General features: G+C 43.5%; 1 protein-coding gene across 3 annotated transcripts in view; it reads left to right on the top strand.

The window, feature by feature from the left end:
* EIF4E3 (eukaryotic translation initiation factor 4E family member 3) overlaps window positions 1-26,364 on the top strand; it is an 88,981-nt gene that overhangs the window by 33,303 nt on the left and 29,314 nt on the right. For 2 of the 3 annotated variants that reach the window (XM_066245838.1, XM_066245837.1), the window contains exons 3-6: window positions 6,977-7,071; window positions 8,684-8,744; window positions 11,293-11,359; window positions 17,357-17,512. In XM_066245838.1, coding sequence (XP_066101935.1) covers window positions 6,977-7,071; window positions 8,684-8,744; window positions 11,293-11,359; window positions 17,357-17,512 — 379 coding nt within the window. Of the gene's footprint in view, window positions 1-6,976; window positions 7,072-8,683; window positions 8,745-11,292; window positions 11,360-17,356; window positions 17,513-21,778; window positions 23,694-26,364 lie in introns of those variants that run through there. The other variant, XM_066245839.1, reaches the window with a different exon arrangement.

A 26,364-nucleotide genomic window follows, 5' to 3' on the forward strand; every position in this document is an offset into this window, starting at 1 on the left:
CTGGTGAGTCCTGCCTTTGTACACAAGGTTCACTCCTTGGTGGGTAAGCTTCTGAGCACCATTCTGGCTCCTCGTCCACTTAAGAACAAGGCAGGTCAGATAGTTAACCAATGAAGTCTTCAATCCAATGGAGTCTGCCTGGATTAAAACCAAAGTTCCCAGGATAACCTTCACAGGCCACAGAGCCCTTGAAACCCAAGTCTCCTTCTTTGTGTAATAGGGCCAATATAGCAGGTTCATTGGATACTCGTTAGGTGGGAAGTGTAAGTGTGTGCTAAACCTAGAGGAAGAAGCGAGTGTGATTAGGTTCATTTGACAATGATGACCCTTGATAAACTAACTTCCAGTTTACTAGTTCTGATTGGAGCAGCTATGCCCCACCTGATAGTCTCCTGCCATTCATTACCAGGAAAACTGGCAAAATTTCTTCTGGAATGTTCTGAAAAAAAAACAAGAGACTATACTTGAGAAAAAAAGACACCAAGGTGTGAAACAAACACAAATACCCAACAAACACACCTCTAAAAATCAAAATTGAACCCATGAAATCCACAATTTCTTGTGAGGTTGCAGAATATGAAGCAGGAGAGGATTTTGAAATACCAAACAAATGTTTTCTTTCATCAGGCATTTCCCATTGTTTCGGGCTTGTTTCCCACCGACTGAGTCAATGGTATTTCTGGGGAGAGCAGACAGCACCGGAATGAAGGAGGCTGACTCCTGAAGAGCTTAATGGGGTTTTTAACTCAACAGCAGATACAGCAGGCTGAAAGCAGAGTGCTTCTGCTTTGCAAGAGCTGGTTACTTGGGAGAGAATGGGTTTTGCTTTGAACTCCAAAAGGCCTTGACTTAAGGTAAGAGCCAAAGCTGTGAGGAGATGAAGGATGTCAAGACTGTCCGACCACACAGAAAGTCTATAAAGCAAAAACAAAGTGAGTTGGGGAGCTAAGTAGGGTTTGAACTTTGAGAGAAGAGGACAGAGCCTGTCCCTGGAAAGTTTGGGGAGACAGCAGAGCAGTATGTAGCGTGCCACCTGGGTACAGCCACACATAGATGATTCTTTACCAATGGCAATATTTGTAAGTTCACAGGGGCTTCACAGAAGACCCAAGAAATTGTTTGAATTCAGAAGCTTAGATGATGCCATTTAACAAAGGCTGATATGCTGTGAAGAAGCGACTAGATGAAAAAAATCAGGGTTTGGGCCCCTAGAGGTGCTAAATGGTGGGAAGGTGAGAGAAGGGTTGTTTAGTAGGTTTGTTCTGTAAAGTCAAGTGATGAGAAAGGGGGGCGCCTGAACGAGAGAATTCCATGTCAGCTTCACAAAGGGAAACTTAGACCCTGCTTTTAGGTGAAAAGCTTTCTCAGTTGCCTTCAGCTCAAAATAACCCTTATTGTAAGTGGCATCTTCTTATCTCCAGAGGAGACCAAGTTTACCTTTGAAGTGACTAAATTCCTTTTACTTTGCAAGATACAATCCCTCCCTACCGTCTTCACCCCACCCACGCAAGGGCCTGCTTGCCAGCTGACATGGAGTTGCATGGGTAACTTAACTTCCTCTCTGTTTCTGCATGCCTAGGTGTGACTATAAATGTTGATCCCGTAAACACTAGTGAATAAATTAAATAATAACGAACCCTGTTACACTTATCTTTAGTCTGCGCTAGTCACCACTATGAAGCAGACCTTATGTCAGATCCTGCTCTCTTTCTTTCTTGCGTGGGTTTTTTCTCACTCTTCCCCACCCCCTCTCACCCAGATGGTTCCCTCCAGGTCATTCTATTGCAGGACACCACCCATTCTGGGCTGCCCTTCTGTGTTCAGGGCAGAAAGTACTTTGAATCAATCTCATCATTCTCCATTATCAATACTTCACTATAAACCGTCTCCTTCGGAAAGGAGCAGCCTCACTTCCCAAGGCTCTGGGGAGCAATCTGCTGTCCTAACTTAGTGAGCTGTAGCAGCACAACTCTACATACTTCTGATAAAAGATGTTGTCTTAATGTCACTGGCAGTACAGCTACAGAAGGAACATTTTCTTAATTTCAATAGAATGTGTGTGTGTGCGTGCGTGTGTGTGTGTATATTATATATTTTATTTTTAAGTGAAAGGAAGGGAGATAGACTCCCAGATGTGCCCCAACAAGGATCCACCTGCAACCCCCATCTGGGGCCAATGCTCGAATCAACTGAGCTGTCCTCAGCACTTGGGGCCAATGCTCGAACCAATCGAGCCACTACCTGCAGGAGGGGAACGGAGAGAGGAGGAGAGGAAGGGGGAAAGGAGCAGATGATCACTTCTCCTGTGTGCCCTGACCAGGAATTGAACCTGGGACATCAGCACACCGGGCCAACATTCTATCACTGAGCCAACCAACTAGGGCCTAGATGTCTATATTTTTAAGAAGACCTCTGTTTATGAGAATGATGCTGGATATCCATTTATAAAAGAAATATGAAGTATCTGTTTTATATTAATATAAGTAAAAATCAGTCAACATATGGGAAATGTTGGGTAGAACACAGTACAAGTGGACACAGTATGGCAGAACTTGAAATGACAGCACAGACAGCTGAGGCAGGACACAGGTGCAGTGTCAGTCTCGTGGGAGTAAGGCTGGAAGACACCGGGCACGAACAGTTCTCCCTCACAATCTATCCAGCGGATAGCTCTCCATTTCTCCACAGGTGCAATGAGGCTTGTCAGAGCCGTGTTCTATTCTGTAAAGCACCCATTTAAGATATGAAAACACAGAGAAATGCAGAACATTTGGAAATGTTTACAAAAGAGTAAAAGAAACCAACACATGTCTTGAAAACAAGTGAAGTAGGAAATAAATTTAAGTACAGTACTATATGAAGTCTGAAACAAGGAGATGGACCAATTTAATGTCACATGCTTTTTATTTTTTTATTTTTTTTAAATTGATTTTTTTTAATTTTATTTTTTTAATGGGGCGACATCAATAAATCAGGATACATATATTCAAAGATAACAAGTCCAGGTTATCTTGTCTTTCAATTTGTTGCATACCCATCACCCAAAGTCAGATTGTCCTCTGTCACCTTCTATCTAGTTTTCTTTGTGCCCCTCCCCCTCCCCCTTTCCCTCTCCCTTTCCCCCCTCCCCCCCGTAACCACCACATTCTTATCAATGTCTCTTAGTTTCACTTTTATGTCCCACCTACGTACGGAATAATGCAGTTCCTGGTTTTTTCTGATTTACTTATTTCACTTCGTATAATGTTATCAAGATCCCACCATTTTGCTGTAAATGTTCCGATGTCATCATTTCTTATGGCTGAGTAGTATTCCATAGTGTATATGTGCCACATCTTCTCTATCCAGTCATCTATTGACGGGCTTTTTGGTTGTTTCCATGTCCTGGCCACTGTGAACAATGCTGCAATGAACATGGGGCTGCATGTGTCTTTACGTATCAATGTTTCTGAGTTTTTGGGGTATATACCCAGTAGAGGGATTGCTGGGTCATAAGGTAGTTCTATTTTCAGTTTTTTGAGGAACCACCATACTTTCTTCCATAATGGTTGTACTACTTTACATTCCCACCAACAGTGAATGAGGGTTCCTTTTTCTTCTCAGCCTCTCCAACATTTGCTATTACCGGTCTTGCTAATAACAGCTAATCGAACAGGTGTGAGGTGGTATCTCATTGCCGTTTTGATTTGCATTTCTCTAATAACTAAAGAAGATGAGCATCTTTTCATATATCTGTTGGCCATTTGTACGCACATGCTTTTTAAATTGGGCACTTTTCAGTGATGTCACAAGATACTTCACTCTTTTTTAAAGATGTTTATTTTATTGATCAATTTTAGAGAGAGAGGAAAAAGAGAGAGAAACATTGTTTTTTCGCTTATTATGTGCCCTGACTAGGGATTGAACCCACAACCTTGACTTATCTGGACAGTGCTCTGACCAGCTGCACTCCTCAGCCAGGGCCTGTTTCACTCCTCTGTTCTCATGCAGAAACTTGCACCTATCTGTTTTACTGAGTACCGCAAGTCAGCGTTAAATCTGTTGCTGTCTGTTTTTGTTTTCAAGAAAAGCTTGTAAAAATATAAAGCTTAGCACAGTCCTTAGGGTGTTTTCTTACCTGTGGAACAGGAGAAGCATTTTGTTTTTACTCATAGGTGCTTAAAATAGTAGATAAAAAGTCAGAATTCAATAACTTTGGCAGGGTGTAAGGGTAGGTATTGTGATGTGGGATGCCTTTTTTAGGAGATTTGAAGTTTGCCTGCACCAAAGTCCTTTTGATTTTACCGAAGGCAGGGATCTCTAGGTTAGCATAATGTTGTCCATAAATTCTACACAGGTCATTCTACACATCTAGTGAGAGTCCAAGGCTAGAGCGAAGGCACCACTCTGCTGTCTGACGTTGGTGGGAAAATGTCTGAAACATTTCCTCATCCAGTGATTCCCTCATCCGATGACCTACTCCATGGCTTCCACGGTGGAAGAAAGATGTGTCAAAAACAGAGTAGTATTTTCAAAGGAGACAGCTTAGTGGTTAAGGACACAGGCTTTAGAATCAAACTGCTGCCATCAAATTCTGGCTCTGCCTATTTATGTGCACACTGCAGACGGACACTGAAGCATTGGAGTAATCTTATTCTTTGCACTAAGAGCAAACTATTTATATGGTAGAAACTGTGAAGGTGAGAAAATGATTTTCATCCCACTTTTCTAACTTTTGGCTGGACTGATAATTAAATTGACAGGTGACAGATTAACAGGAGAAAATGACCAAACTTTTTGTGTATGTACCTACAGGGTTCCAAAAGAAGATGAGACCCAGGAAGTATTGGGCAGCTGAGGCTTATCTGCCGGTCAGGACAAAGGAGAGGGAGGCGGGGCTCAGGGACTTCAAAGGGAAAACAGTCAGTTCCAGTAGATGAGAAAGAGCAAACATGTGGTAACCAAAGCATGCCGCGCTCTCCCACCTCCCACCTCCCGGGAACAATGGGACAGAGGGTTGAACAGATTTGCTGAACCCTCCCTGTCTGCCACACTGAGTTCATGTATTCTCAGCTGACTATGCTAAGGCTGCCTTTCTGAAGTAGGTTTCTCCATCTGAATTCTTTTAGGCAGGGAAGGGCAGAGGTCAAAGGTCACTTCTGAATCTTTTGTTTCTTAAAAACAACCAGCTTAAAATAATATCCCAAAGGCATATTTTGGGGTGGTAAACTCTAATCCTCTTCAGTACTTCCCTAAAGATGGACATTGTTTGAGGATCTGTTATTCCTACAAATCCATTTCAGCTACTCCCCACATTAGCACTAGGTCAGTATGCAGATCCAGGGTGTCCCCAGTGAATAAATCTACTGCCAGGTAGTTATTTGTCTTCTGGTTAATCTTACAGTTTATTGTTGCTGACCTTGCAATTACATATTCCCCATGTATAAGACGCACCCTTTTCTGAAAACTTTGGGGTCCAAAAACTGGGTGCCTCTTATATAGTGGTAGATTTTTTTTTTTACTCACACTTCCTGCTCTTTCGTGCTTGTTTTTGTGCTCATTGTTGTAGATTTTTTAACTCGCATTTCCTGCTTGCTGTCTTTTTTTCAAATTTTGGGCCCCAGAATTAAGGTGCATCTTATACATGGGGAAATACTGTACTTCCGCTTTAATTTTTACACAGGACAGGCTTGAAAAACCAACAAGGGTTATTAACACAGGACTCCTTTAACTGTTCCCTTCAGACCCACTAGGAGACTCAGCAGTCACTCTCTACTTGCCTCACCGCACAGAAGGGTAGTTCTCATTGGGGATGTAATTCTGTGCATAGGATTCATGGCAGAGTGTGATTCTATAGTTCATTCCAAACAAACTGGGAAAGGTTTTGTTCTTTGTAAAACTTAATTCTCATCCAAATCTTAATGGTCACACCAAACAGTGACACTTGAGCAGGTGAGTCTCTGTGCCTCAGTTTTCTTCTCTATAATGCAAGCATAATAATCGTGCCCCCTAATGAACTTGTCATTAGGATAAATTACATAAACATGTAAAATTTAATAGACCAAAGTCTGGCACTATTACTATGGCTATTACTATTACTCTATTATTTTTATATAATGTTTCTGTTTACTAGCCACTGAGTTTCTATTAGTTCTGGCTGCTATAACAGAAACCATGTTCTGGGTGGCTTAAACAACAAAAATTGATTTCTCTCAGTTCTTGAAGTCCAAGATCAGGGCCAGCATGGCTGGGTTATGGCGAGAGCCCTGTTCCTGGTTTACAGGCAGAGGGCCATATCCTTACTGTGTCTTCACATGATAGAGAGAGAGAGGGCTAGCCCCCTTCTCTTCTTGTAGGGATACTAATGCCATCATGGAGCTCCATCCGTATGTCCTAATTACCTCCCAAAGGCTCCACCTCCTATATGAATTTACTATATGAATTTGAGAGGTACACAAACATGTAGTACATAACACCCTATATCTTTGGCAGCTGAGCTGCTGCCTGTTCCTCCTAGAAGGGCAAAGGAGAACAGAGCACCTCGAGTGACTCTTCTCTGCCACTTTCTTCATATCCCTCCTTTAGTACAAAGGGCAAGAGACTCCTTCTAGGCTTAGAAAGAAGTCCATGTGGCTGGGAAATATGGTTCAGCACATATACTCAGCACGATAGACTTGATTAGATGCCACCTACCTGTCATCGTGATCATTAGCAAGATCCAATGTGAAAATACATTGCATAGAAATGTTTGCTTCATAACCACAGCATTGTGAAGCTTAGAACTTGTCCCGACTTCAGTAAGGAACATTTTTTAATGTTATGTTACATTTTCTAGCAGATAATTATACATATAATAGAACACTGAGAAAAATCTATTTGGAATGGATAGAACTTAATGGAATCTGGGTTTTTTTCCCCTTTAATTCACTAATTTTTATAATCTGGTATGGTAAAAATCAATACTGGGTATATTAAACAATATGTTTTTCTTTTAAAGATATTCTGGAGTGTGTACAATAACATTCCTCCTGTGACTAACCTGCCTTTGAGATGTAGTTATCACTTAATGAGAGGCGAGAGGCGACCACTTTGGTAAGTGTCTGATGTTAACTTGAGGTTAGGGTGGAAGGGAAGTGATCATATCCCTCATTAAATACTTCATAATGAATTGGAGTGCCATTAAAGTTTTCTTCAGGTGGTGCTGGAAGTAATATTAGCTATTACTTAATTATGAAATAAGCCCCTGCCCCCTACCCCAGTTACCTTGGGCTCAGGATGGTGGGAAGATTTCTCAGTGCTCCTACCTCAAGGGCCGCCTTCAGTCTCATCACAAACAGTTCGCTACTAGCACTCTGAAGGTATAATGCAGTACTTCGTATGGGGGGGGGGGTCACATCACTTGGATTTCTTATTTCATTTGTTCAATAATGACCTGGACAGCTGAGTAGGAAAGTGTAGAAGAAGCTAGTGGGGAGCTGAGGGGTTGATGTGGGATCTACGCCTGTTGTGTGGTTGAACAAACTCATGTCACAAAGATATATCTCTCACATGGACCACAGAAAGTGTGTGCTACTGACTATGGCCTAGGGTCTGGGAAGGCAAGGGTGAGGGGTCCTTTTTAATAGCTCATGCAGTGATGAGGGCGGTGGACAGTTTGCCTGGGCTGAAGTCCCAGTTAGTAATAAATCCTTATATCATGCCTTTCAACTATTCTAAGTTATGTATTCGTTAACAAAATAGGAATGTATCTCAGTTCTTTACATAGCAAATGACAGGAACTATTGATAAATCTAAGCAAAAAAAAAAAAAAAAAAAAAGAATTTCTGGCCCTGTAACTGAGAAGCTCAGTGGTATGGCTGATTTCTGACAGTATTCAAATATTATTTGAAACATGACGCGCTTCATCAGGCTTGCTTTGCTTTCCTCTGCACTGATTGAATTCTCAGGCTACCCCACTGGTGGCGGCACAGTGGCTCACGGTGCCCTCAGCCTCACTTTCCAAGGCTACCCATGTCAGCATTCACCAGCCTCAGGAGTATATCAGGGCTGGCTCTTGTTGGCTCACTTGGGTCACCTTTCCATCCTTGGCTGATCACAAACACTACGAAGAGGCAGTATTTCATGGGCAGATATGGATCATAAGCCCATCTTTGAAGCAGTCACCCCTATCTGAATGGGTCTAACATAAGATTAGGGGACAACTGGCTCCTTAAAGGGAAATTGGGATGCTCTTACCAGTGAGGAAGCAGATACTAAACAGGAAAACGTAACAAATTCCCACCAAAGGGCTGACTGTCCTAATAGTAATAGACCTAAAAGACAAGGTCGATACGAGAGACAGACGAGGCAATGCCATTATCCTGGTGATGAAGTATAAAGGCCTTTTCCTAGGTGAAACATCTGTATGACTTGTCCATCCCCTGGTAATTTAGGGAACCCCTCACTGCAACCTCCTTGGGGATCAGAATCTGGTGTCCCATCACCTTTCCTGCCCTTGTGGTCACTAAATTCCATTTACTTCCCTCTTCATCCCACCCCTTCCTTTTTCTTTCATCTGCTTCTGTTTCCACTGAAAGGACTAGGGAAGAGTGTATTGGAAAATACCATTTGTCTTTTTGTTTTTAATGTCATCTATTGTTAAAGTACATGTATGTACAACCACTTACTCCTTGAGTATAACTTTAGACGTTGATCTTTGATCCAGGGAAGAAGAGAGTAATGCAAAGGGCGGTGTGTGGAAGATGAAAGTTCCCAAGGACAGCACGGTAGGTTTGTTCTGATCCTTTTTTAGAACTGGCTGAGCTTGAGGTTGATTGAAGATGACATTTTGAGCTTTTCAGACAGCCTGCCTGGTCATCTCAGAACAGGACTAGGGGTGAGAAATTCTGTTCTAACCTTGGTGATTTTCTGTCTTGCACTGTCACTTTGAAATTATACTATTTCACTACTCTATAGAAGTGGTGTAATAGTCTACGGCCATACCCTAAACACACCTGATCTCTTCTGATTTCTGAAGCTAAGCAGGGTTGGGCGTGGTTAGTACTTGGATGGGAGAAGTACTGTGATAGTTTCACTGTGTCATATAGTCTGAAGAGCTAAATGACTCTCGTTTTTACAGAAAGTTTATCTTTATGTGATTATTTCCTCACCAAGCCATCACTAACATGCGGATGTTGGCTTTACAAGTTGAGAAGCAGGCCTCTTCCCACCAAAGGCTTGTCCCTCCTCAACTAGGGGCAGAGCAGTTCTGGGAACGACCATGGCGTGGAGAGGGAGGGTTCTGGGGAGACCTGGATCTCACCAGTCTTTGGGGTTTCACATGAGGCTGATGAGAACCTCGCTGGAGGAGTGGCCTGGTAGGAGGCAGGTTTACTATGGCCAAGCCTCAAAGACCTCAATTTCCCAGAGATGGGTGGGCTCTAATTTATTATGCTGACTGAAAATGAATGTTCAAATCTGGGAACATTCCCTGGGAAACCAAAAGGCTTCTTTGAAAATAGATGAAAGGGCAAATGTTACCCATTCTCACCTTTTCATAGTTTCTTTCATGTGGATAAGCTCAAAGAATTGAAGTGTCTCCAGAGACCCAAAGGCTTGAGCTGGAGTCATTTTCCTTTAAGCACATACCTAAAGATGGGGCCAGATTTATTTGTTAGAGATGCAAGCTATTAGTCAGGATTTGCCCATTATTTGGAATACATAATAAAAAATATCAGGGAAGCCAGTGACTAATCGGATAAGTTAGGACTATGAAAAACCTGTCTCCTTGAAGAAGAGAGAAAACTACTGTAGGAAAGAAAGGAAAAGATTGTGTAAGAGGAGAGAATTTGATTTCAATAGGAACAGGTTTTTCTTTTTATGTTATTTTCTGATACTAGACTTTGAATTTATAATAGAACAACCTTGATGCCAACTTTCAGTGCAAAGAGGCTGAAAGCCATGTTTTTCCCTTCCTTGTTAGCCCACTCAGCCACGTTTTGTCACAGATAATCACACTTCACGTCTGTATAAGCATCGCCATCCTGAGAAGTTTGATGCACACTTAATTGTTGGCAAGTGGGAGTCTTGTGGGCCAACCTTATCTGAATCCAAAACAGGACAGGGAACTTGCCTTTCCCTAACTCCCTTCCTCCTCTCTCAACTCCAGCACTGCAGTGTTCAAGACTGAGGTTGGACAGACAGAACACAGAGAGGATGCTCTCTAGAGAGGAGACAAGTAGACCAGAAGGGAGGACCTAGGGAACCAAAAGAAAACCCTCCTAAGAGAGAAAGGTCACAATTGGTAACTGGGTTAAAAATTCAGCTAGGCTGCTCTCAGCTCATTGGAACACAATAATAAATATTGTTATTGTGGTTGATATGGACTGAGCTCCTGGCATATAGCAAACACAGCTATTTATGGAATGGTTGAATCCTTTGGCTGTTATCACAGTACTAAGTGCTTTGAATGCATTTGTTGACTAATTTCATGGTCACAACCTTGGAGGTTGTCATTCCCTGTTTGCCTATGGAAAACATGCCCAGAGAGGTTGGTAACTTGCCCAGGTTCACAGATACTAAGCAGCCTGTCAGGATTCAAACACAGTTCTGGGAGATTTCAGAGACTGTGGGCCAGGGCAAGGAAGATAAATGGGACCAAGAACTTTTCAAGGGGGAATAACTGGTAGAACTTTTAGGACTTCAGTAACTTGTTTGTTGGATGGCATTCGTAGATCTTGAGTAGAAGGAACTCTATTTTCTCACTGGTGCAAGGTAGACCGTGGTCTAAGTGCTTCATACTGTGTGACCTATGAAGTACTTTATAAACTGCAAGAAAAACAGAAAAGGGTTTTCAAAAGAAGGATTTTACTTAAAGCATTCAAATATAACCAGTTGATATGTTTTGAATCAGAGAGAGGAAAAGAAATCAGAAAATTATGTCATTTGAATGTATTCTCCTCGTTGTTTGAATTTTATCAAGGGTTTCACTGGAAATTAGTTTTGTGACTTGGGACACCTAGGTTTTTGGACATGAAGTTTGTGATTCTGGATCACTGTATCTATCTATGTAAAGTGATTTGTTGAACAAGACAACACACACCGCTGCTGTGAGTTTATGCCTGTAAGTTGGCAGTGTCTGTGGGCTCCAAATACAGCCTACATGTGAAGTTGCAGAAAATAGGACTTGTGTAGCTCCTGGATATAATTGTCTAAATATATATATATATATATATAATATATATATACACACACACACACACACACACACACTTATATATGTTGTAGGGGGTTTGGTTTTGTTTTTTGTTTTTTATTCTTTTTTTTTTACACCAGTCCACAGTTTGGAAAGAGTTGTTGTTAGCGACTATCGGGGAGCAGTTCACAGACTGCGCTGCAGCAGGTAAAGCGCCACAGCTCGGGCTGCTGAGTCTGCTTGGCTTGTGCTTGTTACTTACAGAAGTTTGCGTGTGTTTGACTTTATACGTTTTCAAGTTGTTTATTTTGTAATTTTGAAGTTTCTTAGATTTTTCATGTGATTGTGTTATGTGTATGTATACATGCCTGTTTACTGTGTGTATGCCACATATACATCTGCGTATAGGCATGTGTATGTTCCCTCATAACTCATTTTAACAGTATCTATGGCCATCTGTCCAAAGTAAATAGGCAGAAAGAAAACATTTGGAACCAGTTGGGATCTTAACACAACTTGTGGTTAGTTTCCTATTCCAATCCTTCCAGAGAGGAAGTGCTTCTGGTGTCTAGTGAGGCTTGTAGTTAGGTAGACACAATTCTTTCTGTCCCTCTCAAGCCCTGTCCTCTTTCTCCTGTTCCTCTCTTGGTCCCCTGATGAAAGGGAGTGATATCAAGGGTGAGCAGGAGGCACTCGCCATTATTAGCTGTGACCCCACCTACCCCCATTATTGAGGCTAAAATATCAGGTCTTCAGGACTTGACTTTGGAGACCATTTTCAAATAGTGAGTGAATTTCTGAGAGCCTCTGTGAGTACATTTTTATTTTGTTTTTTAATTTTAGTTTAGTTCATCATGAAACCACTCAAAGAAGGGACTTGAATGGCTTGTCTAAAGTTTTTTTTTTCCTTGAGTAGTTCCTTCTGGATGCTTCTGAGGTAACATTTTGAATAACATTTTTCCTTTTCAGCTTTCAGTTATGACTTTTTTTTTTTTTTAACAAAATGGTATTGACTAATTTGCCCTCTGCCGTGCTGGCTGGTGCAGCTTCAGGAGCCCTGAGGCCCAGACACTGCTGTGGCGAGTCTCACACTCATCTCACCCGCAGTCTCACGCCCGTCGCGCCCGCGGTCTCACACTCGTCTCACACCCGTCTCACCCGCAGTCTCACACCCGTCTTGCGCCCCCCCCCCCCGTCTCCCCGCAGTCTCACGCCCATCTCCCCCGCAGTCTCACGCCCGTCTCCCCCGCAGTCTCACGCCCGTCTCCCCGCAGTCTCAGACCCGTCTCCCTGCAGTCTCACGCCCGTCTCCCCGCAGTCTCAGGCCCGTCTCTTCGCAGTCTCACGCCCGTCTCCCTGCAGTCTCCCCGCAGTCTCAGACCCGTCTCCCCACAGTCTCACGCCCGTCTCTCCGCAGTCTCAGGCCCGTCTCCCCGCAGTCTCACGCCCGTCTCACCCGCAGTCTCACGCCCGTCTCCCCGCAGTCTCACGCCCGTCTCCCCGCAGTCTCACGCCCGTCTCCCGGCACTCTCAGGCCCGTCTCACCCGCAGTCTCACGCCCGTCTCCCCGCAGTCTCCCCGCAGTCTCAGGCCCGTCTCCCCGCAGTCTCCCCGCAGTCTCAGGCCCGTCTCCCCGCAGTCTCACGCCCGTCTCCCCGCAGTCTCACGCCCGTCTCCCCGCAGTCTCACGCCCGTCTCCCCGCAGTCTCAGACCCGTCTCCCCGCAGTCTCACGCCCGTCTCCCCGCAGTCTCAGGCCCGTCTCCCCGCAGTCTCAGGCCCGTCTCCCCACAGTCTCACGCCCGTCTCTCCGCAGTCTCAGGCCCGTCTCCCCGCAGTCTCACGCCCGTCTCACCCGCAGTCTCACGCCCGTCTCCCCGCAGTCTCCCCGCAGTCTCAGGCCCGTCTCCCCGCAGTCTCACGCCCGTCTCCCCGCAGTCTCACGCCCGTCTCCCCGCAGTCTCAGGCCCGTCTCCCCGCAGTCTCACGCCCGTCTCCCCGCAGTCTCACGCCCGTCTCCCCGCAGTCTCAGACCCGTCTCCCCGCAGTCTCACGCCCGTCTCCCCACAGTCTCAGGCCCGTCTCCCCGCAGTCTCAGGCCCGTCTCCCCGCAGTCTCACGCCCGTCTCCCCGCAGTCTCACGCCCGTCTCCCCGCAGTCTCAGGCCCGTCTCACCCGCAGTCTCAGGCCCGTCTCCCCGCAGTCTCCCCGCAGTCTCACGCCCGTCTCCCCGCAGTCTCAGGCCCGTCTCCCCGCAGTCTCCCCGCAGTCTCACGCCCGTCTCCCCGCAGTCTCAGGCCCGTCTCCCCGCAGTCTCACGCCCGTCTCCCCGCAGTCTCACGCCCGTCTCCCCGCAGTCTCACGCCCGTCTCCCCGCAGTCTCACGCCCGTCTCCCCGCAGTCTCAGGCCCGTCTCACCCGCAGTCTCACGCCCGTCTCCCCGCAGTCTCCCCGCAGTCTCAGGCCCGTCTCCCCACAGTCTCCCCGCAGTCTCAGGCCCGTCTCCCCGCAGTCTCAGGCCCGTCTCCCCGCAGTCTCACGCCCGTCTCCCCGCAGTCTCACGCCCGTCTCCCCGCAGTCTCAGGCCCGTCTCCCCGCAGTCTCACGCCCGTCTCCCCGCAGTCTCAGGCCCGTCTCCCCGCAGTCTCAGGCCCGTCTCCCCGCAGTCTCACGCCCGTCTCCCCGCAGTCTCACGCCCGTCTCTCCGCAGTCTCACGCCCGTCTCCCCGCAGTCTCACGCCCGTCTCCCCGCAGTCTTAGACCCGTCTCCCCGCAGTCTCACACCCGTCTCACCTGCAGTCTCAGACCCGTCTCCCCGCAGTCTCAGGCCCGTCTCCCCGCAGTCTCTCCGCAGTCTCACGCCCGTCTCCCCGCAGTCTCTCCACAGTCTCACGCTCATCTCCCCGCAGTCTCACGCCCGTCTCACCCGCAGTCTCACGCCCGTCTCCTCGCAGTCTCACGCCCGTCTCCTCGCAGTCTCACGCCCGTCTCCCTTGCAGTCTCACGCCCGTCTCACCCACAGTCTCACGCCCGTCTCCCCGCAGTCTCACGCCCGTCTCACCCGCAGTCTCACGCCCGTCTCCTCGCAGTCTCAGGCCCGTCTCCCCGCAGTCTCACGCCCGTCTCACCCGCAGTCTCACGCCCGTCTCCTCGCAGTCTCACGCCCGTCTCACCCGCAGTCTCACGCCCGTCTCACCCGCAGTCTCACACCCGTCTCCTCGCAGTCTCAGACCCGTCTCACCTGCAGTCTCACACCCGTCTCACCCGCAGTCTCAGACCCGTCTCACCCGCAGTCTCACGCCCGTCTCACCCGCAGTCTCACGCCCGTCTCACCCGCAGTCTCACACCCGTCTCCTCGGAGTCTCACGCCTGTCTCCTCGCAGTCTCACCCGCAGTCTCACGCCCGTCTCACCCGCAGTCTCACGCCCGTCTCACCCGCAGTCTCACGCCCGTCTCCTCGCAGTCTCACGCCCATCTCCCTCGCAGTCTCACACCCGTCTCGCTCACAGTTGTGAGAATTCTGCTTGTTTTGCTTTCTTTTTATACTATGGTTTTTATTGACTTAAGACAGAACCTGTGTTAGATGAAACTGTCTTGTTTTTTTTTTAAGTAAGAGGACGCAAGATAGAGAAACAGATTCCCACATGTGCCCCAACTGGGATCCACCCGGCCACTCCCCAGCTAGGGCCGAAGCTCGAATAAACCAAGATAGTTTTAGTGCTTCAGACGGACATGCTTGGACCAATGGAGTTATCCTCAGTGCCCGGCGCTGACGCCCAAACCAACTGAGCCACTGGCTGTGGGAGGAGAAGAGAGAAAGAAGGGGGAGGAGAGGGAGAGAAGCAGATGGTCACTTCTTTTATGTTCCCTGACCGGGAGGTGAACCCGGGACATCCACTCACCGAGCCAATGCTCTATCCACTGAGCAAACCAGCCATGGCTGAAATTGTCTGAAATATAGATTTTCTCTGTTTAATAGGAAGTGCTTAGCAACTGCACAATATGCAGCCAAAATGCATCCTAGGTATAATTATAAACACAGAAATCCCTACGAGAGGAAGTATTCTGTGTGAATTATTCCTATTTCCAGAACCAGGAAAAATTATCTAAGTAATAATAAATAGCCAGGATTAAGTAAAGAAGACCAATTGTTTGTGGTTGACTCAGAAAACCAAAGCACCATTAACTATTAACCTTCCATGAACCTGGTGTGCCACTTGAAGCAAGTCAGCTCATCTCTTTGGGCACACTGTCTCCATCTTTAAACAGTGGCTCCTCCTGCCTCTAATGTCAGGAACTGCCAACACCCTAAAATAATGAGGGTTTGCTGATTGGCTCTACTATGACACTGACATGTTTGCTAATGGATGTGCCTTTGCATAACAGTTGCAGCCTTTTTACCATGCCATTTCTGAAAGCACTGTGCTAGCAGGCTATGCCTAGCTGCCAAAAGCCAAGCCACATTGAAACATTGATGGTTCAGCATATGCAGCACCCTCTGACCAGACGTGTAGAAGTGGGCAATAGCAAAAGACTAGAGAATACTTATATTTTCCTAAAAGGCTGATCTAGTGACTTCATGACCATTCTTAAAAGTGGTACTTTATGATTAATATCACATAAAATTTGACAGTTGAGCTCTAGCACTGATATTTTGAAGGTATAAATAAAACAAATGTTTTGATGGAATAAAAGTTCCTATTTTGTGGCCATGATTGGAAACTATTTGGTTTTTTGTTTAAATGTGACATATACACAAAAATAGTGTACAAGCCAAAATGTGTATAGCTTGATAAATATTCTTGAAGTAAAAGACCCCTGTAACCAGCATCCAGATTAAGGAGCAGAATATCACCACCCCCAAAATCCCTTCTCGTCCTCCCTCCCCCAGCTGTTCCGGCAGTCAGCTTCCAAATCGTAGGCTGATTCCACCTGCTTTCAAACATTTATTTAAATGGAACCATTTAGTGCCAAGTCATACACATTTAGCTAGACAAACTTCATTTAAAAAAGAAAGAAGGGAGGGAGGGAGGGAAGGAGAGAAAGAAGGAGGAGAGAAAGGAATTATTTTACTGAAGATGAATTCCTTTAGTAAATTAGACAGGTGTTCATTTAATTGTATCTAAATACTAGGATGTTTAACTTGCAAAAGACAACTGAAAGAACTGATGACATAAATTATTTACATTTACAGTAAATTAGGCAAAGTATATATCCTAAAGCAACACTTTTTAATTTTAATGCTTACCTTTCTCATTTTACTTACTGGTGCTGAGCATGCAGTTACAGAGAGCTGACCCTAGTTCATGAGCATGTCATGAACATGTAAACCGGGAGCCAAAAATCTTTACTCCTGTCATTTTGCTACAAATTAACATACACAAAGTGGCTGCGAGGGAGTGTATGAGAGTATAGCAAGAAGACCTTATTGACCCACTGTCATTTTCAGATACCTACAAGGTAGCCCCAGATCCAGAATTTAGACCTCCATTAATTAATGAGGATAAGTGCTTTAATGTCCATCTACTGCAGTACTATGTTAGCAGAGCCACACTCAGAAGATACTCTTACTTTATACACAGTACCGACAGATGGTCATTGATTCTCTAGCCCACAGTTTAAAAGCCCAAACAGAGAACAGAATGGCTAGCGAGAGGCATTGGAGAAAAGGAAGAATCAGTAAGCGGAAAGCAACTTGGAACACACAGTCTGAGTCTAGTTAGTGTTGGGGCAAGTAGTACTAAGATCTCTGAGCACTTGGCAGGAAGTCAGGAGAAATACTTGCTGTTCTGAACAAAGACAGTCAAACATCGAGGAAAAGTTCGTTTGAGTTCACTTGGCTTTCAGAGGGAAGACTTATGCAACTCAGTTTTTTTTAAGTCTTACCAAAACAGTAAGAAATAGTCACAAAGCTTTGGTAATGTATTAAAAAGGGTAAATTACTTATCTGGAAAATTTGTTTGGCTAGAACACTTTGTTTATCTAAGTCCCTGGTTAAATGTGATGTGATTGCTACAGCTTTTGCCCAATAACTTGCTTTTTTGTCCAACAATTCCCTTAGAAACAAATATTTATTATGGATTTCCTTGTGCGACCTTTTTTATCATCTTATTTATAGTTTACAGATAAAATAATAAGTGCTTAAAACCATTGCTGACAGACTTGAAATTATCACTCATTTTTTTTTATCCTGCCTTCCCTTCAGATGATGAAGTAATAGGAGTCAGCGTCAGTGTTCGGGACCGAGACAACGTAGTCCAAGTCTGGAACGTAAATGCCTCTTTAGTGAGCAAAGCGACCGTTTTAGAAAAGATCTATGAACTTCTACCCAACATAGCTTTTAAAGCAGTATTTTATAAACGTAAGTGCTTCGTTTCCAGTTATTACTTTCTAGATAATTCTATCATACTTTTTAAAATAGAAATTGTGTTGCAAATGAGGTGAAAGCAGAATCACTTGAAATTCTATAATCCAGAAAATATTTCAATAAAATACATTAAGTGTTCAAAAAAAATAAGCTTCATCTCAGCACAGATAAGACCTAATTGTTGCCTAAATACATATATCAGAATAGGAGATACATGTTGTATTTATCATTTCAAAAATTTAAACCTGATCATAAATTTGTCATTCTCGGAAAAAAAATTACCTTCTATTTGAAGCAACAATAACAAAAATGTTACTCTGTGAGCTGGCAGGTAGATATTCAATCATCCCTTCATAAACAGCAATTTGTACTGTATAACATCTGTATTTGTGGAGGAACTCTTCTGAGACAGATGAGTGAATGTTCTACTGAAATGCTAATACTTCCTCATTTCAATAACTGTGACACAGAACTGAAGGAGAATTCATGCACAGTGGTGACATGTTAAAAGTATGAATAGGTGTGTGAACCCATTGTTTGCATCATTATTCATGTTCATTGCTTTTGTGTGCTATTTTTAAAAAAGTCATTTTTGTCATAATGAAAACAGCTCAGTGCTTTTAAACCAAATATTTGGTAGATCAAACTTCAGGTTACACTTTCAACAGTGAGATGGAGCAAAGCATTGGCAGCCTGCACATACCTGATAAACTTCCTGTTTCCCAAACTGTTCTGGAGTCAGTAAACCGATTTTTGTAACTACTGTGTTTCATTGAATCTAAGATGCCCTTGATAATACGTATTATTTTAGTATCACTAAGAAAGAAAAATAAAAGGCTCCCAGTTAAACTATGACACACCGTTAATTCCAGAGGTGCCACTGGGGGCAACGCATCATAGAATCACTGAAATACACTTCATTTATTGTTTCACTTTTCTGAGCCGTTTGCCAAAAAGGAGGAAAAAAGTCAGATTTTGTTTTATAAGTGTATTAGTATGATGGAGCATATTAAAACTAAGACCTCCCTCAATGAAACCACATGACCAGGCCAGGTGAGTTAGATGTCAGCACAAGACTGAACTGGGCTGCAGGTATTCCAGAGATGCCTAGCATCTAAATTAGAGGTGACAATTTAAATAAAAGGGATAATGATGGCACTGCAGAAGGTTGCTTATTGGCTGTGCTGTGTGGAAATTGCACATTTGTAGATAAAATTTTCATCCCTAAGGAAACATTAATTGTATTTTCAACCCAAATATTAGTTGGAAGGCCACTGAAGGTTCTTTTCTTCTTTCTGCTCCATAAGATGTACCTCAGCAGAAACTCTCTGGAAGGAAGTATGTCTCACTGCCATTCATGAACAGGGCTAAAATGTTCTTCACTGCCTTTGTACCAGCTCCACATTTTACTCCAAAGAGAAGAAAAGCAGTTTGGAACTACTAAGTCAGGCACTCTGGATTGTTGTTCCACCTTAACAGTGTGACCTTGAGCAAGTCACAACTTCCATCCTTATTCTTTCTCATCTGAGTAGCGAGGAGGTTGGTCTTAAATGATCTCCAAGGTCCCTTCTGCTTCAAAATTGTGTGATTAGATGTTCAGTTGGTTAGCAGTAGTGTTTCATTAGCTAATTAACCATAGAACGGTCAGTTTGATTTTTAGGGCAATGGCAGCCATCAGGTCAGGACAAGCAACGACACATCCCTGCCAGCTTTTGTTGATGGGCAGGAGGCGTGGGGAAGCCAAACAAAGGGGCAGACCTGCGGGTTGGCCAGTTGAGTCAAGCTGAGTAGACATTCTGAAGATAGATGCCATTGTGAAGTTTGTGGGTGATGCAGAACAGGCTCCGGGTCTCGTTAGAAATCCACATTTTAATGGCATAGATGAACATCTAAAAACTCAAAAGATTATTCAAATAAAGATTTAAATCAGAGAGAAAGCAATTATTTTTATTTTACATAAAGCAGGCAGTCCTTTACTCAGTAGGGTTATGTACCATACACTACAGAGTTGATCTAGAAATCTGGGGGGTGGGCAGGAATCTCACAGTGTGGTAAGAAACAATTTAGGGTGAGCTGAGTTAGAAATGACCAACTGCATGTTTTCATTCTGTCTTGGTCACAGGTATCAGTATTCATTCACAGGGTGTAGAGCCAGGTGACACAGCAGGTTTTCCGCAGGATGGATAAGAATTGGGCTGTTGATAAGTTGTATAGTGGATAAAGATTGTACAGAAACCCCTCTCTTCAAATTCTGATAGGTTATCCAGAGCAGCTGAATGACAAAACGTCTTTTTCGATAAGAAAATTGTTTAGAGCAGAGGTTGGTAAACTATGAGCCTCAAGCCAAGTCTGCCTGCTCTGTGCATATTTTTGTATGGGCTGCTGCTACGAATGGCTGTCACGTTTTTAAATAGTTGGAAAAAAATCAAAAGAACCACAATGCATGAAAACTGTATGGAATTCATCTGTCAGTGTCCACATGTGCATAAGGTGTGCCAGCCCCTGGCAGCGCCCATTTCTGTACACAGTGTCTAGGCTGCTTCGTGTTACAGTGCAAGAGTTCGTAATTGGCACAGAAACTGTATGGCCCATAAAGCCTAAAATATTTATTCTATACCCCTTTCCAGAAAAAGTTTGCTGAATCCTGAATTTGTGCATTTCTGTATTCCCCTTTGCCAAGGCTCACCTGCGGCGAATCGAGCTTCCTCTGCTTCCCAGGACTCTCCCACATCTGATGCTCTATTCTGCTGTCTCTGTGACTGGTCCCAGTCACAGCACTCTAGTGTCCCTCACATCCAGAAGTGATAAGACCTTTGGGGAGCTCCTATCTCCTGACATTTCTCCTGGAGTCCAGCATCCCTGGACTGTGGCCCCTGGGCACTCAGTGGCGCTGTGTGTTTCATCACAGAGCAAGCCAAGCTTTCTTTGTTCAAACAAACACACACACACACACACACACGAAGTGAAATATTTGTAAAGTTCTTGTATTCAGTTAAGTCAGTTTGGATTACAGGCCACCCTCAGCAGTGCGATTCTCGCCGTGTTTTGTCCAGGGAAAGAGAAGGTGGGGTCAGTGTCCAGGATGAACCTGAAGGGAAACGGTCCCATCCTCACCCACTAGTCTGAAGGCATCTGCCCATGTTAAACCCAAGAGTTGTGTGCCACTGCAGAGTGAAACAGGCCAGCCTACATGTGCCTCCGGGACATCTTCACTGCTAGTGGTTACTGTGTGGCAAGATTTTAACATTTTAGAAGCCAGTAAGCATAATTTATGTACTCATTGATTTTGTTTTATGAAACATCACTTTTTAAAACTTCTTATTGTAAAATAAACATACAAAGATATGGAAAAACTACCCAAAAAAATGTGTAACTTAGTAAATTGTTATAAGGAGAACATTCTTATAAGAGCACCCCGGTAGGGGTGGGGGGATAGAGCTCAGGGGACCCTGCATGGCCCTTGGTTTAATCAGACCCAGGCCAGAGACTTTTCCACTGAACAGAAGAGAATCTGCCCTTGCTTCATGGTGACGGGTACCCAGGTCCAGGAAGGAGATTCACAGTCTTGGCCCTTTGCCTTGAAGGAAATGTTATGTATTTCATAGGTCTCCCATTTCCCACTTTTACTTTTTAAAATTTTAAGTCTTGGAAAAATATTTTTGATAATTTTTTAGTCTAGAGTTTTACATTGTCATTAGTAATTTTACAAGCCAAACAGCAGAGCCGGGAGGAAAAATAATGCTTGGAAAAAAGAAAAGACACCAATTTCATGAAACTTCACTTCCCACAGAGGACATTGGGAGATGGGGAGACATAATTGTTACCACCCTTCTGTTGTTTGTTTCGTTTTTGTTCTGTTTTATTTTTAAAGGCAGACTTGTGAATGGCCCTGCCTTGGGTCAGCTGAGGCCCCTCCCGACTCCCGCATTCTGCGGGCGCATCTTTCCCTGCAGCGCTCGGAGCTCAGAGCTCGGAGCTCGGAGCACAGGCTCTCGTCCGCCTGTCTGAGTGCTGCTCCTCTCCAGCTCAGTATAAGAAGCAGGCAGCGTGCCCACTGCCTGTGTATTCCTTGTTTTAATTTTCATTACTACATTCCTCAGGAAACGCACACCTTACCTAACAGTTACTGGCACAAAAAGGTATTTGAATTCTTGCCAACATTTGGGGAAACTGAATGAGATGCCTTAGAGAAGGGTTGCCCCATCCTTTGCTTAAAGTTTTCTTTCCTTTTTTTCTTTTTTGTTTTTTTCTGTCCTTTAGCCCATGAAGAGCATCATGCTTTTGAAGGTGGACGTGGAAAACACTAATTGCACTCTGTAAAGAATTCTTTGTCCTTTGCTGATTGGTTTTGGAAACGGTCTTAACAGGAGGGAGAGTGAAGAGGAGATGTGCCGAAGTCCGATGCTGGTCAATTTAGAGTGGGTCTCTGTCCTTGCAGACCGGGCAATTAGGACTCAGAGTGGCAGGGGGGGTGGGGAAAGATTGTGTGGGGTTTTTACTGTCACGTTGCTTGCTTTTTTTTTCTTTCTAAATTCTGTTCTTTTCACTCCAATTCCTTTTGCGCTTTTAAATTCCTTATTTTATCTAATTCTTGTTTTGTACACTCTCCTTTCATTGAGGCAGAAGAAATCAGTTTCCCTTCAAGGTACTGTACCTAGTTAATAAAAATTTGCATAACTGTGACAGGACCACTTTTGGAAACCAGGCTGCACTCGCACTCGAAGGAATACCAGCCATGGAACCTGTCTTGATTGTTTGTATGACACGCTCCTGTATACTAGGCACTGGGCATTGCTTTTTCTGTCCTAGGTAAAAGAAAAACCACACTTAATCAGATTTTGTGCTGACAGCACACACATCTTTTATTTTTACTTTTTAAAACTTTTTTTTTAGCTATAAAAGGAAAATAATAGTTGGGTTGCCTGACATGAAAATTATAATCACGGTTTAGTATCAGGATACAAATCCAACTCGAGGATGGGACTCTGTGACATATTCCTAACCAGAATTCCAATCTAGCCTTTTCAAAGGAAGGTTTAAAATGGTGACAAGAAATTTCTCCAAATAAGAAACTATACTTCTGATTTAAAGAAGGAATACTTTAATTGTTTAAACTAAGCTTCTTGCAAATTTTGGGCATGTGTACCCACCTAAGGTTTTCCACAGCAATTTGATACATTTTGTTAAATGACCCCTTTCCTGCTCACATTGTATGTCATTTCCAAAGATCTGTAGTCCTCCAAAGTTAAATCTCATTTCCTGGACCAATGTGAACATTCACGAAGTTGAATTTGATTGCATTCTGTTCATATTAGCTTTGGGAGTTGTTAATATATATTAAGTTGCCAAAAAAATAGTGGTTTTAATAGAAGGAAATGGCCACCCTCTGGAACATCAAGACTTGTTCAAAGATGCCTCTTTCCCTCCATGACTCTGCCAACCTTCCTGTGCTTCTTTCTGACAGAGGCAGGTCCGTCTGAGGGTGCCTCCTCCTGCTGGCGCTTCTTGGAGTCAGGGCCACTGATGCATGCTTACACATTTTGTAAAAGGGCCAAGTGCCCAGAACTTCAGTGTACCCAGGATTTTTAATTCCTTTTGCAGTGTTGACCAGCAGAGAGACATGGAGGTACTAAGCCTTCATCCTGTGGTTTGTAAATAACATTCTTCATTTAGACAGTTGATAGGACTTTCAGCAATATCTAGTTATGAAAGTTGGGCCCTTCGTTTGCATTACTAACCATATCAGCTATAATAACAATGATTGTAGGGTTTTTTTTTTTAAATGCTTTGTTTCTCAACTTTAGTTTCTTCAGTGATCTTAATATGAGGTATAAGGATATCAGACCCATTTTTTCAAAAGCCTGGAACTTGTTTCTTTAAATATTATACTAACATCCAACTTGTTTTTATTATTCATTAAGGATTTTAAAAAATTATTCTGTATATGAATAAAAACTTTTTGATAATATAAATATTTTTTCTGATAGATTAGAGAAAGGATATAATTGACTTATCTACATTATAATTGTCATATATACTTCCGTTAGTAAATGGATTTTGAAGTATTTTTATTTCTGAACTTTATTTAAAAGCATTGTGGTGACATGTTCAACTTTTGCGTGTATGTCGCTCTTGAAGTAAAAATAAATAAATAAGTAGGAATGTTAGGCTCACATTAATGTTTTTCTAGTTACATTTTTTTATGATAATGATACATGGCTTTTAACACACAAACTGGACTCTTGTGCCACAGGACTTGTGCAACTATTTTTGACCGTATGGAAAATACCAACTGTGAGAAGGATTTAATTTGTCTAAATTAAGAACCTATCATCTTAATTACGTTGAGATTATTTTGTCAGATTTTACTTTAGAAATTGTTTTAAGTGAATATTTAGTTCATAGAAGATGTTACATGAGCTAACGTGATTGACCAGTTTAAAAGCCTCTCATTACCTTCTTGGATTAAAGAAGCCAGTACTCTTCGGAGATACAAGGAAGTATTTTCTGGGCCATGTGACTTTTATGTTAGGGCAGTAGACCCATCTCGACCAATGCTGGGGAAAGTGAGACCTTTCAGTAGAATCCTGTTTTTGTTTTTCAGCCAAGTCCTTGCAGGTGCAGTCTAAACTCCCCACACAGATACACACCGTAGCCAAGGAGCTCACTGTCCTGTCTTTGTGGTTCCTCAGGGTCTGGGATACAGAGCTAGGAGCTTGGAAGCCAGCTTGTTTCTTCACCTCCCATCATCGCGGAGGTTGTCAGAGCTGTGGGGCTTCACTGTTTGCATCACAAAAGTGCACTTGTTAGATAAGGATGAGTAATACTCGTTTACAGTAACTTGTCTATATTTCACTTTTCCTTTGGAAGCACTCGGAAGTGCTGACTCTCTCTGTTGAAGCGAGAGAGTGCTACTCTCCCTTCACTGTTCCACATCTCTGAAATGCGGGGCAAGTTCAGAGTGAACATATAAATTTAATGTGGCTGTTAAATTTATGGTACAATTGACAGAAAAAATGAAAAGAAAAACAACTCTAATGAACTTGACTCTAACCTTCTCAATTTTATTCCTGAATTTAGCTCATGTCTGTATCTAATACACAGTCACTAATACATAGTCACAAGGCTTTATACTTAAAAGAAGCTTTGAGTAAAGTTGAGTCCACTAGATACAATGTACAATCTAGCCACAGAACCTCTTCACTGACTCTATCCTTTGTTAAAGGACATGGGGCTGACAAGCAACAGTGCGGGCATTGAAGTCTGCAGGCTACATCTAGTCCAGGATTCCTTAAACCAAGAACATGCAAAGTCTGTCAACCTAACCCCCCCACAAGTCACCCTGGTCAAGTATCTGATCCGGTCAGGACACTGATAAGACTATATACATACTCAGACTTTCTTGTTATCAACAGTTCACATTTGTCATTCTCACTCTGTGCCTACAGTGGTATTCCAGCCTGGTGTTTGGAAGTGGCCTGATTATGACTGCAGGTGGGCATTGTTGTGGGAACCTCACCTGGGCACTTACACTGAGCTGACGGCATTTGGAGCCATCACATGGTGGTGCTGCCTTCCAGCCAACGGTCTGGCTCAGCAGCATAATTTATTCAGCTATATTTATATAATTATTTTAAGAGTCTACTGCATTTTACTCTTATGATTTTATAAAAACTAGATACTACCAATAGAAGTTTAGCTCTCCTATACCTAGGAAAATGCATCAAAGATAGAATTCTCCAGATATATGTTGAAAAACCTCAAACCTTAGGCTTTCAATGAGCCTGTAAACAGTTATGAAGAAAAATAATGAAATAAATTAACATATAGGAAATATTCAACTATTATGCACAAGAAAAGTAAAATTGTAGTTTGATTTCTTTTTTAGCTTTCTGAATATGAAACTCCCCTTTTAAAATACATCGACCATTCACTTTTACTATATTCTATGTTTCTATAAAATTTCACTTATTACAAATGAAAGTAGAGGACTGCCTGTAGAAGTTTATTTCCTAAAAGAATATATTCAGATCAATTAAAAATTACTTAAGAGTTTGGTGACAGGATGTAGAAAGCTTGGGTAGTCTCAGCAGCTGAGAGCAGTCAGGTGGAGAGGAAGAAGGCAGGAAGCAGGGAGCGGAGAAGCCCGGGAACCTGGGCTGCAGTGCGTTCGTTCATTAGGTGGCTTGTTCCTCTACTTCTCCCAGGAGGAAAAAGCCCCAAACAGCATCCTCACACATCAGCCTCTACTGTTGTGTGTTTTTATTTTCTATTAAGAATCTAAGAACACTTCTGATTTAGGCCAACCCATTCAGGCTGAAAGTCACCTTCTGCTGTTGTACAGGTACTTTCATCTTGCCAACAATACATTTCTAAAAGAAAACTCATAGACTCTTAGAATTTTAGAGTGGAAGAGACCTTTGAGATCATCTATCACTGCTTCCCACCCCTTCGCATGCAGAAGGATCCCTGGGAGCTTACTTCATGTGCAGATCTCAGCCTGGACTCTGGAGAATGACTCAGCAGTCCCGGGGGGCCAGGGTCTGCCTGTCCAGCAAGCTCCTCAGGGACGCTAATGTGGATGGTCCTCAGACATCACTGTGAGAATCCCTGATTATATCCAACCCCCGCATATGACAAATGAGAAAAACCTCACCCCCCACCCCCCACCCCCCAGCCCCAGCCCTCTCAGGTGACCTGGTTAGAATGTTTAATACCAATGTCCTTAAGAAGGCTGGAGAAAGCCACTATTACTTTAGACTTGAAAAGCTGATGCTTGTAAATAAGAACTTTATGGCTAGGATCACAGCTGTAACAGGTAGCCCATCTCTGCAAGTCTATAATAT

The sequence above is a fragment of the Saccopteryx bilineata genome, chromosome 10, assembly GCF_036850765.1.
Source record: "Saccopteryx bilineata isolate mSacBil1 chromosome 10, mSacBil1_pri_phased_curated, whole genome shotgun sequence".
Classification (NCBI taxonomy): Eukaryota; Metazoa; Chordata; class Mammalia; order Chiroptera; family Emballonuridae; genus Saccopteryx; species Saccopteryx bilineata.